The 18,041-nt window shown below is 35.5% G+C and overlaps 1 protein-coding gene across 3 annotated transcripts in view; it reads left to right on the forward strand.

Annotated features, from left to right (window-relative positions):
* LOC110696827 (syndetin-like) overlaps nucleotides 1–17,696 on the forward strand; it is a 32,487-nt gene extending 14,791 nt beyond the window's left edge. Inside the window, exons 11-25 of one of the 3 annotated variants that reach the window (XM_021874157.1) lie at nucleotides 49–77; nucleotides 160–298; nucleotides 3,392–3,955; nucleotides 4,775–5,325; nucleotides 5,402–5,465; nucleotides 5,631–5,733; nucleotides 5,881–6,056; nucleotides 6,777–6,902; nucleotides 7,212–7,282; nucleotides 10,244–10,306; nucleotides 14,163–14,235; nucleotides 15,585–15,707; nucleotides 15,804–15,881; nucleotides 17,093–17,143; nucleotides 17,296–17,696. In XM_021874157.1, coding sequence (XP_021729849.1) covers nucleotides 49–77; nucleotides 160–298; nucleotides 3,392–3,955; nucleotides 4,775–5,325; nucleotides 5,402–5,465; nucleotides 5,631–5,733; nucleotides 5,881–6,056; nucleotides 6,777–6,902; nucleotides 7,212–7,282; nucleotides 10,244–10,306; nucleotides 14,163–14,235; nucleotides 15,585–15,707; nucleotides 15,804–15,881; nucleotides 17,093–17,143; nucleotides 17,296–17,406 — 2,322 coding nt within the window. In that variant the 3' untranslated portion in view covers nucleotides 17,407–17,696. Of the gene's footprint in view, nucleotides 1–48; nucleotides 78–159; nucleotides 299–3,391; nucleotides 3,956–4,774; nucleotides 5,326–5,401; nucleotides 5,466–5,630; nucleotides 5,734–5,880; nucleotides 6,068–6,776; nucleotides 6,903–7,211; nucleotides 7,283–10,243; nucleotides 10,307–14,162; nucleotides 14,236–15,584; nucleotides 15,708–15,803; nucleotides 15,882–17,092; nucleotides 17,144–17,295 lie in introns of those variants that run through there. The other 2 variants (XM_021874158.1, XM_021874159.1) reach the window with 2 other exon arrangements.
* Nucleotides 17,697–18,041: the final 345 nt, after the last annotated feature.

Here is an 18,041-nt window from a genome sequence, read left to right on the forward strand (position 1 = left end):
TTTTTCGTGATTGAAGGGTATGTTTATTTAAATGACTAATTTTGGCAGGATCTGGATACAGACAGTCTTCAATATAGGTAAGTAGTTTTTATCAAGTCACTTTCTGTTTTTTGTGTTTTTTGCTTAAAGTTCTGATGCGCTACCTACTTGTTTATTCAGTTCGAGACTTACCTACAGCGACCTATGTCTCCAGATACCAGAATCTAAGTTCCGACAGTGTCTGCTAAGAACACTAGCTGTACTTTTTAGGCTGATGTGCTCTTATCATGCTATAATGAGTTTCCAGACAGAGAACGAGGTAAACCTTCTGCAAATAGTGATGTGCTGATGTCTATTTTCGTTGTGAGGAGTAATCTCATGAGCTTTGTTAGAGTTATCACAAACTTCAACTCTTTAGCTGCATTTGTAATGTACTATCTTGCCTCCCTACTTGAATCATTGCCTACCCTTTAAGAACTTGCATGCATTCTGAATCAATTTAAATTTTGTGACTGATCATACTTTCTAGCTTATGTACATAATTACCTGTACAATGATTGCTCACCTTAATCTTGTGACTAAATAGGATTTCTTAAAGTTTTTCCCACTTTAAAGTTATGAGGGTTGTATTGATTGAGGAATAAAATAATGAAATGAAGACATCCATATCTTTCTCTGTCTCTCTCTTAAAATATATATATTTTTTTCTTCAAACAATTATTTCACAAAGTTTCCTCTATTTCTTTATGGATAATTGGATCAATTGATAATAGCAATCTTTAATTTTTCATATATATAGGAATACATTTCTGTTGGGAAAGAATAAGTAGTAATATTCTGTCCAATTTTCATTCGATATCTCATGTTAATACGTGGTGCATTATTTAAAAGCCCTTAAATCGAGTATGAAATGTCAATGCATCTTTATATATATACATACATATATATATATATATATATATATATATATATATATATATATATATATATATATATATATATATATATATATATAGGGGAAGGCTCTCGTGAGAAATTTTCTTATGTGAGAATTTTTCTTATGTGAAAACACTCTTTATGTTCTAAATTTTTACTCGTATGTTCTAAATTTTAAATATGATGTTCTAAACTTTTCCTTAGGTGTTCTAAATTAAATCAAATGTTCTAATTTAGTACTCATATGTTCTAAACCATAAATTAGTTAAGTTTGATGTCATAAATTTTAAATAACTCGTTCCAAAATTTTAACTTGTATGTTCTAAATTTTAAAACGTGTGTTTTAAGATTTTTGTTATATGTTTCAGATTTTAAAGCGTATGTTCTATTTTTTTAAATTTTTATTCACATGTTCATAATCTTAAATCAGATGTCTAAATTTTACTCATATGTTTAAAATTTCATAAAACAAATTTTATAAATTTTTAATCACTTATTCTAATTCTTAAATCAGATGTTCTAAACATATTACTCACACAAATGTTCTAAATTATTATTCATATGTTCAAATTTTTAATTTGAGTCACATGTTCTTAATTTTAACTCGCATGTTCTAAATTTTAACTCACATGTTGTAAATTTTAAATCAGTTCTCATATAAGTATGAATTCTCACATATGGACCTATTCTCACCGGATCCCTCCCCTATCTCTCTCTCTCTCTCTCTCTCTCTCTCTCTCTATATATATATATATATATATATATATATATATATATATATATCCGTTTTTATGTTATTTTGTACTATACAAATTCTTTATTTGTGTAATCGTTTTCCCACTTAAGGGGTGATGAGAAGAATTTTTGAATGGATTGATACCTATGCCTAGATCGCGGATAAATGGAAATTTTATTGATAAGACCTTTTCAATTGTGGCCAATATCTTATTACGACTAATTCCAACAACTTCAGGAGAAAAGGAGGCATTTACTTATTACAGAGATGGTGTGATTTGATTTTCTTTATTATTTAGTTTCTTTTTACTGCTCTTAGTCTTATCAGAAAAGGAGACACTTCGGGATAATAAAGAACAAATATTCTGCTTCCATATTATAGAAACAAACCTACGCTTGTTGAAGGTGAAGTTTACAAATAGAACGATTTCTTCCGTATAGTTACAAGATATAGAAAAGGAATAAATGCTTTCTTTTTTTTTTCCTTTTTATTTTCATCTATAAATTGTTAATGAACCCACCGGGTATTCATCGAAAGAAAGGAATTGCTTTCGATGAATACCCGGCAGAGCCATTTCGTTTTTTTCAATTAATGAATAATTTTTATTTTGATTTCAAGATGAAAGAACTCACTTTCTACCAAAATAGAAAATATTTCCAAAAATTGAACAAATTAACCATAGCACAAAAAAAGAATTTAAGACTTGAAGTGATAATAAAAATGGATGGCAAAACACGAAAGAATTTGGATAATTTAATTCTCGTTATAATTAGAAGAATTTGGATAATTTAATTCTCGTTATAATTAGAAATTATAAAAAATCAAATTATTTCATCATTAAAGCGAACAAAAGATTACTATATGGGCTTTTTCGAGTATTTTGTTATTAAGTATAGTTATGCTTTTTTCCATGAAGCTGGCTATTCCACAAATAAATAATATTCTATTTATCAATATTTATGGTCTTGGATGATTAATAATGATTTTTCAATAGAATGACTACTTAATAGATCCACTTACTCTATTATGTCAATGTTAATAACTACTCTTGCAATTCTGGTTCTTTTTTATAGTGATAATTATATGTCTCATGGTCAAGGATATTTGAGATTTTTTGCGTATATGAGTTTTTTCAATACTTCTATGCTGGGATTAGTTACTATTTCGAATTTAATATAAATTTATATTTTTTGGGAATCAGTTGGAATGTGCTCAAATGTTTTGTGCAAACAATTTTTTCTATGATATAATACGCCTAATAGTATGAACAAAAGTTGTATAAAAAAAAATAGTATGAACAACAGGGGGGGTTATTTATCATCAGTTCACTTATTAAATAGGAACTGTAGTTTACTGTAGTTGGCTAGTTGATATATACTTCCACCGTTCTATATAGAACTCCCAGCTTTCTGTTCTGGCTGTTTCAACCAGCACATGAAACAATACTTCTGCGTTTTTTAGTTTCCTTTTCTTTTCTTCTTTGGTAATTGGATTATTAAAATGGCTTTTTAATTTTGTTGTACTTTCCCCATTTTAGAAATTGCACCATTTGCTTTAGGCACAAGATATAAGAAATGGAGTTAAAGGTGGGGATACCAAAAATGTCCATGTTACTACCAAAAAGAAGAGAGAGAAAATGGTGCATTTCAATACAAAGAGAAAGTAGCTGCCACAAAATAATTTCGTTTGATGTCTGCTCTTTGACGTATATGTTTATAATTTGCTGAGATTTTGTTTCAGTTTCCTGTTTCCAGGGTGCAAGATAACTCGAATGAGCAATTTGATAATTCTCAGAAACCAGTAGAGGTTCAATCAATGAGTTTAGGTTCAGGAGCTTATGAGTATAGAGTAGATAATGGATCTTCAGTTGCCGCTGCTGAGATGTTGGAACGTTCTTCTACTGGTGAATATGCAAGCAGTTCTACTGATGCTTCTGGTACTAATGGCTCCCTTCCTGAAAATTCCAACGACTTGTCTAATTTGCCACTGGATGATGATGCTGTGTCCAATAGTGGATCTCCTTGGTATGAACTGCGAAGGGATGCAACAGCTCTTGTTTCTCAGTCTCTTCAGAGGGGATGTAAAAATTTTTGGCAGCTTATGACAAGTCGTGTATCAGTATTGCTTTCATCAGCTGCATTTTGTTCAACAAGCATTCACCAATTTCTCAAAAATTATGAGGATTTAAATGTATATGTTTTAGCTGGGGAATCATTCTGTGGTGCTGAAGCTTCTGAGTTCAGGAAAAAACTGAAGGCTGCATGTGAAAATTACTTTAGTAACTTTCATAAGCAGAATATATATGTAAGTTTGCTCTCACATGAATTTATTTCTCCTCAAGTATAATGCACCAAAAATAGAGAAAGTAGACTAGTAGAGTATGCGAGCATCTTAAAAAACAAAGTGTTTCTCTAAGAAAACAGAGGGCAGAGGGTGTAAAATTCAAATGATTCTTATGTTTACTCCCTCCGTCCCAAAATTAAAATCCACATTACTATGTTTGGATGTCTCAAACGATGAAATAAACATCCTCTTTCCCTCTAAGTTATTGACAATGCTTTAAAGAGTTTAGACCACTTGCAGGACTTGGAACTTTACCCTAAGTTATTTTTTTTTTGTCATGAACTTACAGAGCTGATGTATAATGAGAGAGACAAGAAAATGCAGTATTTTGAAATAGGACAAGGAATGGATAGAATATCTTTTGTAAATATTTTTTTTGACAAGATCTTTCGTAATTAATAATTAGTCTAGCATACCTTTTACATGGTCAAATGATGAAATGTGGAAACTTTGAAAAGGGTGTTGCATCAAAAAGCAGGTTATGTGTTATATTAAAGCTGTTAAAATGGGAGTACTTCAGTGCTTTTGTGAAACTTTTTGCAAGGGTATGTCTATGGTTCTTTGCTTCATTTATGTTTTCTCATATCAACTGTAAAGACATCTTGTCCATGGATTGTACTTTTCCTTAACATATATATTAAATCACATTGTTCACATGTTTACGTAATTGCTTTTGGGACAGAACTTTTTCTATTTTATGTCATTTTAATCATTTATACTCTGACACTCTGTATGATTGTGCTCTCTATGCTGCAATGATTCATTTTTCCATATTATCAGGCATTAAAGATGGTTTTGGAAAAGGAAAGTTGGCAGAAATTGCCTCGTGATGCTATTCAAGTTGTCAGTTTTGCTGGTCTTGTTGGTGATGGAGCACCTTTAATTTCTTCCTTAGATTTTGGCTCAATGAATGCTGGGCTACATCAATCTAACAAATTAGTGCCTTCTGGTGAATTTGGGTCTCGAAAGAGTGGATTTTCTCATTGGATTAAAACTGGAAACCCTTTCTTAACGAAAGTTTCCTCTCCTACAAACTGTCATACATCATCTCCATTTGTTGACGGAACATCAGGTTCTGTAGAACCTGATAATTCAGCTACTGGATCTGATACTACTGAGAAGGTTACTCATGTTGAAATTAACATAAATCATTCCAATGGTCGGGCTTCTATTCTAGATGATGAAAACGAAGATCTTCTTGCTGACTTCATTGATGAAGATAGTCAACTCCCTAGCCGAATATCTAAGCCCCACCTTCCGCGCAATCACTCTTCACAATGGAGAGATGATGAGGCTGCAGCACAAACAGGATCTTCACTTTGTCTCTTGAGGTAAAGATAAGTTTGTCTTGAGATTTTGAAACATGCAGACATAAAAGATGCAATTTGCTAAGCTTAACTTTTACAGGTTCATGGACAAATATGCTAGGCTTATGCAGAAGTTAGAAATTGTTAATGTTGAATTATTCAAGGCAAGTATATCCATATCTGTAGATTTGCTTCATTGCTAAACTATGTAATTCTAGGCTTCGAAAATCTTCAGTTTTCATTTTGTGTCTTGTTTTTCTGTATTCATTTTTCTTTATGTTTTAAAGTTTTAATTAATACTTTTTGTTTCACATGGTTACCTTTTGTAGGGATTATGCCAATTTTTTGAGATCTATTATTACTTTGTCTTTGACACATTTGGCCATCAAGACAGCTGTGCAAACGGAAGAGGTGATGCCGAGACTCTTAATCGTAAGTTTCTGCTTTCTATATTGTTTCCTAAATTATTTGATGTCCATCTTGAAGATTACCATTCCTCATCTTCTCCAGTGCCTTCAGTTTTATGACTTTTATCATGTGTCAAGTAACTCAGGTCATTCGTATTGGTATGGTTTGCAGATCGTCTGAAGACAGCTGTTAACAGAATAACTCAAGACTGTGAACAATGGTTAAAGCCTAATCTGCATTATTCTTCAATATCGATGCCTGTGTCTCTAAATTCATCATCCAAAAACATGGATCTTACACCTACAGTTCCTCCTGGCACAAATTTCGGCCAATCTCCAGGACTCAAGGTGTTTGCTTAGTAGGGCCACTAATCTTTTATCATTGTTTATGTATATTCCTGTGGCTGAAATAGAGAAGATCCACAAACAAGTTTCTAATTCCTCAAATACCTCTTCCACATCCTTAGGGGTTGGGGGATCCTCTATGAAGGTTGGCTGAAATAATAAGATGTTTTCAATTACACTGTGAATTTATATTAAGCATAGATGAAATGTAGCTCCTAGAATTCTTCCATCGTAGGTAAATCATCTCTAGCCTTAAGGTTAAATGTCCCTAGTATCAGTTGTACCGTGAACACTTTATCTTGTTCGCTGCTGTGACCTGTGAACTGAAGTTTTAAACTCATTGTGGTCTGTGGTGCTATTGTTTTTTCTCTCTAGCCTTGTTAAGGATTAGAAGGTTGTTGTACTACTAGATATCTGTATTGCTAAGGGATTCACTCTGAGCATGTCAGTTTTCTTAACTGCTCATATATCTTTCTTTATACACCCTAGATTCATTATTCTGTTTTGTATTGCTGTCTTATATCATGAACCTAGCCAGTCTGAATGTATTCTGTCTGTAAATGACACATGTTTTGGATGAAGGTTATATTCCCCCCTTTTTTTTCGACACAATATAGCTTAATAAATGGCCTTCCGGCTGAAAAATGCATATTTTTTTTTATGTCAAAAGACAATCTGCAGTTTGCATTTCTCTGTTAAAAGAGTGGTCCTTTTGATGTGCAGGAAACTTGTGCAGCTGTTGATACAGTATCTCTTGTTGCGAGCATATTGCGTAGGTCAAAGGCTCATCTTCAGTCCATGCTTTTGCAAAATAATCCAACTGTAGTTGAAGATTTTTTTGTGTTTCTGGTATGGACGTTTCTGTTCCACAAGCAGCTTGAACTGAGATTGATCTTAATACGCTTTATAAACATGTTGCTACATGATGGCATATTTTATTTTATATTTTTTTAACTTGTGTCACAGTGATCTGTAAAATCTGGACATCTTTTTATTGGCAATTTGATAACATGAACCTTATTGTGAAATCCTCACTTTCTAATTTGCTGCTGAAAATGATTATTAATTTGTCTCTAGTATTTTTTAATACAATTGTTGGCATCTAATTTTCTAAGTCACTTCTGTAATTGATTATGATATATGATATTTTTGATCCAGGTTGATTCTGTTCCGGACCTCACAGAGCACATCTATAGATCAACTGCAAGATTGCTTCTTCACATCAATGGGTAAGACATCCATAATTCTTAAAAAAATTTACTAGTAGATCTTTAAGTGTATTATATAGATAAGTTATTGTGTTTCAGTTGTATTTTGCTCAGTTGGCCTCGATAAATGTTTTGCCAGTTCTTGTTATCTGTAATGTCTTTGATTGCTTTATATTTTTGGATGTGTTGGGGGATGAATTGCTAGGGATAATTGCTTTGCTAAGTGACATGGAAATGGAATCATTGCATAAGTGACTGTTTATCCTTTACATGTCTCCTTAAAAGTACCGAGGAACAAGTAGTAGTTCTGTAGTTACCAGTGAAGGTATGTGTTGTCTAAAAGTCTAAAACTACTGCATGCTTGGGCTCCACTTCGAGGCTTCAGTAGGGTTTGGATGCAAACAGCTTTATCCCTGGAAAAGCAGAGATTTGGTTTTTAAAATCTTCAAATTACATTGGACTCTTCTAAATGAACTATTGCTGTTACATCCAAGACTCGTGAATTTTGTAAAAGATAAGCATCTAAAACTTGTTTTAAAAAGCTAGCCTTAGGCGCGCCTAGGCGCAAGGCAAAATCAGGTAGGAGAGTTGGCGCCTAAGGTCTGTGAGGTGCAAAGACCTGCAAAAGGCACGCGCCTATGTTCTAGTTTTCTAGGTTACTTCTTCTGCGCCTTAGGGCCTTATATTCGGCTTATATAGTAACGTGTCAATAGCTAATGTGTAAGATAATCTTTTTAAATATAGGAGAGAGAAACCCCATATCCCCCAATTCCATTTGAAGAAACCCATATTCTAGTTTCAAACTTTTTTTTTTTTTTAATAGGAATTAGTATATTTATTTATTTATATTATTAAAGTGCCCCTTGCCTACAAAAGGCGTGCGCCTTTGCCTTGCTCCTAGGGTTTAATGAATTATGCACACAACACACTGGTGGCCTTTGCACCCTTTATAATTAAGATCTAGAATCTTGAACGTCGTGTATTGATGGGATATCTGATATATATATACTAGGTCAAACCTATGCCATGCTCTATTTTTGAAGAGTAAATATTTCCTCCATTTTTATTCACTTGCAACACACCGCTTTGGCATGCACATAAAGGGAGATATTGGGCTAGGTAAACGGACAAATTAATTGACAATTTTACAACCGATAAGAAGAAAGTGATAAGTTGCTATGGTATAAATTTTATAGCTTAGTTCGTCTGTTTACTTAGTTTCATTTCCTCTCAATCTCTCATAGCGTGTCAAAAAGGCGTGTTGCAAGTATGTATATATAAAAAAACCGGAGGAAGTAATTTTTTTTTTTGATAGCAAATTTAATGCAAATTTAGGAAGGATTTTAGGAATATAGATATCATCATCATCCTTGATATTGTATGGTGACATTCATGCTGTGATGTTTTTTTTATTAATTTTCAATTTTATTATATTTTAAAACAAATTTAAATTGTCTAATGACTAAGTGAGCCTATGTCTTGTGGAAGCTATAAGATTGAAGAAAAAATTGCTGGAGCCAGATATGCTCTGCATATAAGTCAACATCTACTTGTTTGTATTGATTGTGATTGAAAATGCAGAGAGTTGGGTGGATGGGTGTGGGTCCTTATTTAGGAAATATAAAGAGAAACTTGGCATGAGTAGCTGAAAAGTTATATGAGGACATTATTGAAAAGTGTGAGGTGTTAACGAGGTAGTAAAAGCTTAGACTAATGAAGAATAATGTTGGCTTGCTATATCGCTGCCCTTTTATTTTAAGTATTGTTACATCACTTGATTATTGATGTGAATGTTGGTTGTTAGGATACTGGGTTAACATGGAGAGAGATTTACTGTGGTAACATTTAACTTTAAGTCTGAATTTTATTTCTAAGATGTTTATAATGGCATTAAGAGTTGGGTCCAGCGGGATCATTTTTGGAACAATGTTCGAAGTTTAATGCTATGAATTAACTTAGCTTAGACAACATTAAAGGCAGTAATCAAGTGTTTTGATTAATCAAATGTAATTGTGAAGTTAAGGATTTCCAAGCTATTGAGAGGCTCGATACTCTCCCAATTAAGCACTATAAAAACTAATCAAAACTCTCATAATATATTACACATCTTACCTCTGCCTATACTGTTCTACCTATAGCTTCCGTCCTACCTAACTACATTACTTTCAAGCCACTAATAACTATAGTATATAGTACTATTACCTTAAATGCCCTTCTCCCTTATATTGATGCTTAGCATTTTCTGTCGAACATTAACTTTATGTCATCTTCATTTCTATTATTTCTGAACCAACATGTTGGAAGCCATGGTGAGTTAATTACAGGAAAATTAGATAAGTATATAGTGGCATTTGAAAGCAATTGGATCAGCTACTTGGCAATTTTTAAAGTTATATTGCAAGAAAGCATCATAATGAGATAATGTCTGGATAAGTATATATTGAGATAAGTTATATACCTTACTTTAGCTTTTTTGTGATTTGATTAAATTTTTAAAATAAGTTATGTAAGCACATATAATACAAGTTTATTAATATTAATAATGTTTTTCAAGGTAGTTTTCATCAAATGGCTCAAAAGTTGACTGTAAACATAGTTTTTAGGGTTTTAAAGGTCCTTATGCGTTCACATGTCATCTACTGTACACAACTGACATGCCCCCCCGCCACCTTTTTTTCAAAGAATAAAAACTTATAATCAGAGCATATAATTTTTTATTTTTAATCAGGCATTGTTGGGGGGGGGGGGGACAGGGGAACAATATGATTCTGTCCCAATTCTCCGAATACATGCAAACCAAGGTGACATTTTCCATTCAGGAGCCTCAGGGCCATCATTAATTGTCTGAGCCTCAGGGCCATCATTAATTGCATGAATCTTCTTTGTTATGGCTGTAGTATATCAACGTATTTACGCTATTTTAGTGTTGTGTACACATATATTCTTTCATCATTAGCTTTATTCACGGCAAATGTTTTCTAGGTATGTTGAGCGTATCGCCAATGCTAAATGGGAAGTTAAAGAGCTTGGAATGGAGCACAATGGGTAAGTTTATATATTTTGAATAGAGTTTGTCTCAGTTGATAATTGATTTAGCATTAATGATCACATCTTTTGCTTTTTTTTTTTTTAAAAAAAAATAATTGTTTCTCACCCTAAGGAAAACCCATCTCGGCTTTAGCTCCTTCAAAATAAAAAATAAAAAGAAAATTTGTCAAAAATAAGCTAACCTTTATCCGGTTAGCTCAAAATAAGTCAACCTTTTGATTAACTAAAATAAGTCGACTTTTATAGGGTATTATCATTTAATGAGTCATGACCGGTTGACAACCTGCTAAACAAGTTAATATGACACGTGTTGCAATTTTATTGGTCTAACATACTCCCTCCGTTTCAAGTTACTCGCAACAAATGGGGTGATTGCGGACTCCTAGGCAAAAGATGGCAAGTGTAATTAATGAAAAATAAGGGCATGTGTTTAGTATTAATCCAACCCAAAAAAAAACAAAAAACAAAATCAAACATAACCACCAAGCACCCATCAGCACCACCGCCACAACCTACAAGCACCACCACCTAGCACCATACCACCACCACCACCCAACAGCACCATAAACCCAGAAAATTCGAACCAACCAACAACACCCAAACCCACCCAACAACTACAACCCACCACCACCCACAAACCAAATTTCGAACCCAGAAAATTCGAACCACCCAAAATCACCCAACAACCACAACCCACCACCACCCACGAACCAAATTTCGAACCATAAAAACCCACAACCCCGATGTCGAACCACAAAACCCACAACCCCAATTTCGCCCACAATCCACGAACAAAGAGAACCCAAAATCCATCCCCTGAGAGAAATGGAACCCTAAATATATGAGCCAAAGATTGTAAATGACAAACTAATTCATCAATTAAAGCTTTAATTGGTCAAATGTAACCATCAAAACTCTAGATCTAGAGTTTTCATGGGTAAATTTGACCATAAAACATTCAAATTTGAGCTTCACCGGCAACGACGAAACAACAAGAAAAAGAAGAGAGAGAAAACGGTGGCGGCCACAAGCAACGGGACAGTGGTAGTGAGTTGATAAACAGAGATAAGAGATCGCCGGTGGTGGTGGTGGTGGTGGTTGATAAACAGAGATGGGAGATCGGTGGTGGTGGTGGTGGTTGATAAACAGCGGTAAAGAAGTTCTTGGTGACGAAGAGATAGGAGATTGGTGGTGGTGATTGATAAAGAAGGTAATGAATTTAGATAGAAGGGAAATTATTTTGGTAGAAATGATTAGGTTAATTTATGATAATGCTTAAGTTAATAAGATAAAATTAGTAATTTAATTAGGGTGTTAAAAAAAAGTAAGGGTAATTTTGTACAATCACATAAAAAAACTTACTATAAGAGGGGGAAAAAAATTGGGAAATTCTCTTTGATAAACCTCTAATTTTTACTTTTCTCAGTGGTAAATTGCAAAAATTCTTATTATCTTTGGTAAACCTAAATTATTGGTTACCATTGATAAGTGTTATTTTAATAAAGATTCTTAACTATAGTTAGTTTTTATTTTTTTAATAATTAAATTATTATAAAAATATTTTATTTTAAAATAATAAAATCAAACCGGCCCTTCCCCCACCCAACCTAGCCACCGGCAGCCCCTCCCCCTGCCGGCGGCCAGGCCTCGGCCAAAGTCGCCCGACCTCCCCCACTATCGGCCGGCGACGCCCGACCTCCCCCACCCTCATTCGGCGACGCCCAACATCCTCCGCCTCACCTTCTCTCTTTCCCCGCATCTTCAAACGTCCCATTTCACCACCTAACGGCCACCGGCGACCGCAACACTAACCAACCCGAAATCTAACCTCCTTCTCCGACGACTCTCCTCCCCTTTTCGCGCGGCCCAGGAACCTTTAACCCCACCCAAAACCACCCGAAAACCAAACTTATTTTCTAGGTTTAATTTGGATTCAATACCCTAAATGGGTTTGGGCTTTTTGTGTTTTTGGGTGGGGTTTAGGATTTGTGGGTCGACGAACAAGGGAGAGGGGTCGTCGGGGAAGAGGGGCGATTTTCTGGGTGGTTAGTGCGGTCGGGGAAATGGTACATTTTGAGATGCGGGGAAAGAGAGAAGGTGGAAAGGGGGAGGCCATCGCCGGTTGGGGTTGGGGGAGGTTGGGCGTCGCCAGGTGGGTGGGGGAGGACGACGCACCGGCGATGGTGGGTTGGGCGCCGGCCGTGGGTAGGGGTGGCGGAGAGTTGGAGGAATTGGTGATCTTGATGATGAGTTAAGTGAGGGTATTTTAGGATTTTTTTTTTATTTTAAAAAAAATGTTAATCATGGTTCAATATTAACTAAATTGCTTCATTAAGTTCACCATTGAAAAAATATAACAAATTAAAGTTTACCAAGGATAATAAGAATTTTTGCAATTTATCACTAAGAAAAGTAAAAATTAGAGGTTTACCAAAGAGAATTTCCCAAAAAAATTTGTTGCAAGTAATGTGAAACGGCCATTTTTGGTAATTGTTGCGAGTAATATGAAACGGAGGCAGTATAAAATTTTAATTTTTTAAACTTAGTTTTTTTACTTCTTTTTCAAACAAAAAAAAATCATTTCTCTCTCCTACTTCCACCACACCCTTATCTCTCTTCCCCCCAACCACCCTTTTCGATCTCCTCCCTAAAGCCTCCATTAACGAAGGAGGCATCGCTTTACCAATTACTTCGGTACATTACAACCCAATAAGTTGGTCAGCTCACCGGTGATGACTCGATGGAAATGGCGGTGAGCAGCGATGCCCGTCCCTGAGCCCTGGGAGAAGAACTCTTTCATACTTCACTACTAATATTAAAAAGCTTCCGCAATGCTGTGTTAACCAAATAATTTCAATCAATTTTCATAATTTAGGCTCGAAACATCACTTACACATTTGATTCAATTATCAGATTAAGCAAAGATCCCTAATTTGAGTGAACTGATAATTTAACTAACGATAAACCTTAGATTGTGAGATTGATATTAGATGATTATAAAATAAAAATTACTGAAATTACCTCACTTAGAACTTAGAAGCTTCTTCAATGGAGAATAAAAATTGTCAGAAAGTGGCTCCTCAATATAAAACAAGAAGTGCGTTTCAGTGAAGAACATTGATTTCAGGTGAGGTAAGGCGACGGCCGGGGTGATGCGGTGGTCTCCATGTAACTCCATGTTTTAATGGTGGACAACTGCTGCGTTCATGGGTGACAAATGGTAGTTGGGTGGCTAAGTGGCTTTGGCTTGGTGGTGGACTGGTGGCTGGCAGTGGCAGTCTGGCAGGTGGTGTTCAAGCCTCATTGGAGTAGAGCATTTTTTTTTTTCCCAAAAAGAATAAAAGATTCTTTTTTAAAAAAGAAAGTGACTTGTTGGACAGGTTGAAGGTCATTTAACTTAATTAAAGATAATACCGTATAAAAATCGACTTATTCTTAGTTAATAAAAAAGTTGACTTATTTTGAGCTGACCGAGTAAAGGTTGGCTTATTTTTGACAAAGTTTCCAAAATAAAAAGCTGAAAAAGTGGAGAACACCTGAAATTTAAGTTTTGGAGGTTGCAATTTGGAAGTTAAAGAATTTTAAGCTTCACTTTTTAACTGATTCAAACCTCAGTTGACTTAATGTCCATAACCTAAAGTCTTTCTCTGAAGCTCCATCTTTTCCCCGTTTTCCAAAATCATGGGCTGCAGCATTCAACGTACTGATAGTAGTATTTATAACGAGGCTGTATTACTGTGTACTAAAACCTAAAACCTGTGGAAATGCATATAGTAGATGAACTTGGTGCTCATGCATTTCAAAATCACTGCAAGCAGTCTGATGGTTTTTCTTACATGATTAACATGAACAGTTATGTTGATTTGCTTTTGGGAGAGTTCAAACACTACAGGACAAGGCTTGCTCATGCGGGAATTCACAAGGAGGTAATTACTTGCAACTAGTTTAATTACTCCATTGAATTTTATTTTTAATTGATAAGGCTGATGAGCATTCTCGTGGGATTAAGGCATTCTGTCATTACTGGGTTTGAATTTAGCATTCACCATTTTGTAACTTGTATTAGATAGTCATACTAGTGTCATGTTTTGTATTATGGCATTATGCTCATTCAGGAATCTTGATTCTTTCACCAACATAATCTGTAGCTTCATAGTACAAATATCACTTTATTATGTCAGAATGTGGTTTGGGGATTTAGGGAATAAGAGGAATTAAGTGATCTTTGAGCTCACCTGGGAGGAAGAAATAAAAACCAGAAGGAATGAAAATGTAATTTTCTAAGGTGTGATTCTACTAGCATAGGAATCAACTTTCAGCTAGGAATATTTACAACTTTAGAAATTAAAGAAATTTTTAAGATGTGGTTTAACTGCCGTAGTGGCCTGTAATTTGTTATTGTGAGTGGTTCCTTCAGGGCTATAAATAAAGGGGGGGTGTTAAATACCGCCAACATTTAAGGTAAATGGACACCAATACCCTTACTATATTCCCACCTTCATCTTCTTCTTTCTCTCATCACCCATTAGGGCTACAACCACCACTTCCATCAACCACAACAGTGGCCGTACATCGGAGGTGGAGAGAAGCGACAGCCGTACATCGGAGGTGGAAGGACAGCGGTGGCGAGGATTGGAGGTGATGAACTCGCATCACGCGTGGTCAGAAATACCAGTCCGTCACCTCCAATTTTTTTTATAATTATCTCCGATGACCAGCACAACCGGCGCGAAAATCCGATTACCCAGGACGGGTGACCGGTTTTGCACGGCGTTTACCATGGTTAACCGACGCGGGAAACTGGCTATCGTCCCGGTTAACCAGTTTTGCACGCCGGTTGTGCTGGTTGCGGGATTTAAAATGAAACCACCACCTTCCTGTCGACGAGTGAAGGTGGTGGGTCGTTTTTCCGATGGTTGTTGCTGCATCGTTCGGGATTTTGGTACAAAAAAAATCTGGTACTTCTTGATGGATGTGGGCAGTGATGGTGGGGGTGGTGGTCGTGCTGGCGTGAGTGGTAGTCGTGGTGGCGTGAGTGGTGGTGGCAGTGTTGGTTGCTTTTGTAGTGATTGACGGTTTAGTTTGAGGCTTGATGCACTTAGGAGAGAGAAAGCAAAGCGGGGATGAGTAAGGGTAATTTTGTCCCTTTATCACTTTTGTTGGCTGTTTGATAAAAAAACGTTGGCGATATTTAGCAATTCAGTAAATAAATTTTTCTGGTACGATTCCATTTGAACAAATTCCTCCCCCCCCCCCCCCCCCCCTCTTTTTTTAGCAGGTTCAAGAGCTTCTTTTGGAATATGGTGTTGAAATTGTAGCAGAGACACTTGTTGAGGGACTATCACGTGTAAAAAGGTGTACTGATGAAGGCCGAGCTCTAATGTCATTGGATCTACAGGTTTTCTTCACAATTGCTGTACAATTCAGATGCTGTTTGTTTACAATTTCTACCCTCCATGTGTTTATTAATCCTATCTGACTTATGTTTTTTCAGGTGTTAATTAATGGACTTCAACACTTTGTGTCAAAAGATGTAAAACCAAAAATGCACATAGTTGAGACATTCATTAAGGTAAGAATATGTTGGCATGTTGTTACAAATTTATAGGTGAAAATTAGTTTACGGGTAGCCTTTATTTGTTAGGAAAATTTAACAAGAATAATCCAACTTTTGCTCCATTCTCTCAAAATAAGCCGACCTTTTGATTATTCCTGAATAATCTAACCTCTGCTACCCATTTTCTCCTAATGAACCCATGTGACAGGTAACCATAACGCCAAGTAATTTTTTTCCCCCCTTTTTCCTCTTACTCTATCTTCCTTCCTCATTATTACTTAGAGACATTCCAGGGAAGCCCCTTTAAACACCACCGCCCACCGCCACAAGCATCCACCACACTTTCTTCCTCACCCCATCACCTTTACCTCCTCTTCTTTCTCTATTCAATTTTTCTTTCCTCTGATTATTCTTAAAACAACCACCACCAGTCCATCATTAACCCTCCTCCCTAAACAATTTTCTGATTAACTGCACATCTCGGCCGGCAGTGACCCGAGATTATTGAAAAAAATGACATAAAAGCTTATCACATTGATTGAGCGCACTTCCTGACTCGATTTTAGTCAGTTGGTTTTAAATTTGTGGGTGGTTTGAGGTTCATGGTAAATGAGGGTGGTGAGTGGTAGTGGTGGTGAGTGGTAAGTAGGGGTGGTGATCTTTGTGTTAGAGTGGTGGTGGTGATCTTTGTGTTAGAGTGGTGGTGGTGCAGTGGTGAGTGATTCGTGGTGGTGGTAGCGAGGTTCGTGTTGAGTGGTGAGGTTCTTGTGAGTGGTTGTTGGTGGGTAAGTGAGAGGGGAGCTAAGGTGAGGTGATGTAGTAAATAGTAATGGAGGAACTGAGGAAGGTAGTGATAATGGGGAAATGCCATGGAAAGGAGAGGAGAGAGAAAGAAGCAGGAAGGGGAAGACTGGACGAGAGAGAGAAAAGTTTTTTTAAAAAAATATTAATTTTAATAATCAAAATTATAAAAATAAAAATAATATAATGTTTTAATAAAAAATTCAAAAACTTTATCCAATAAAGAAGTGACGTGGATTGGAACCTCTTGTAATGGTCAAGTGACCTGCTACTCTGCTAGGGTTGTGAAGGGAAAATGGGTAGCAAAGGCTGGATTATTAAGGAATAAGGATTAATTTGGAAGAACCACGCAAAGGTTGGATTATTCTTGTTAAAATTTCCTATTTGTTATTGGTTTTATTTATTTATCTATTTATTTTTTATAGGCATACTACCTTCCAGAAACTGAGTATGTTTACTGGGCTCGTGCACACCCGGTATGTAAAACTATAATTCTTTTTCCCTACTGTATTCTTCTGCTTATTTCCGTGTCTGTTGTTCATCGTGAATAATGGGTGAATATAAGTGAATGTATTGTCATATTCATTTATCTTACATCAAGTTGTATTCTTCTGATTATTGTCTCCAGGAATATACTAAAAGTCAAGTTGTCGGGTTAGTTAACCTTGTAGCAACTATGAAAAGTTGGAAGAGAAAAACGAGACTGGAAGTTATTGAGAAGATAGAGTCGTCTGCATGATTGAGTTGGATACAATGTTAGGGTTTTCTGTATTTAATCATCTTGTTTTTTTTTTTTTTTTTTTTTTTTTTTTTTTTTTATTATTATTATTTATTTATTTTTAAATGTAAATTGGAGAGTATTTTATCTTCAATTTTTCTGTAGATAGAAGCTGTACATCATGTAATTTCCATTTTGTAATATATGGTGGTGGTTTGGAATCACCCCTTATGAAAGCACAAACAAGAACAACTATGTAATTTTGGATCACATTGAATATCACTAAGCATATAATAGAAAAATTTTCCACATTTCTGGTGCATATTCAGCGATGTCTGTGTACACTGGTGACCTGGTGTTCCCTTCATTTTGATAGTTACTCAATATTGTAACATCATGTGATGGCATAGTTAGTTTTAGATTCAGATTTGAATAAGAAAGCGAGACCTTGTAAATTGATTAAAATTCCTGTCAAACTAGAATTTCATAGCAAAAGTTTACCAATTTGAACGATAATGCAGTAATATGAAAATCCCCAAAACGAAAGCAAACACCATACACAGTTTCTACTAATTGTGAATTTGAGATTGTCAGTGTGCTAGCCACCATGCCGGCGGGTTGGCCAGGCACAGACACTTGGTGGCTCATCCTGAACA

The sequence above is a fragment of the Chenopodium quinoa genome, unplaced genomic scaffold, assembly GCF_001683475.1.
Source record: "Chenopodium quinoa cultivar QQ74 unplaced genomic scaffold, ASM168347v1, whole genome shotgun sequence".
Lineage (NCBI taxonomy): Eukaryota > Viridiplantae > Streptophyta > Magnoliopsida > Caryophyllales > Amaranthaceae > Chenopodium > Chenopodium quinoa.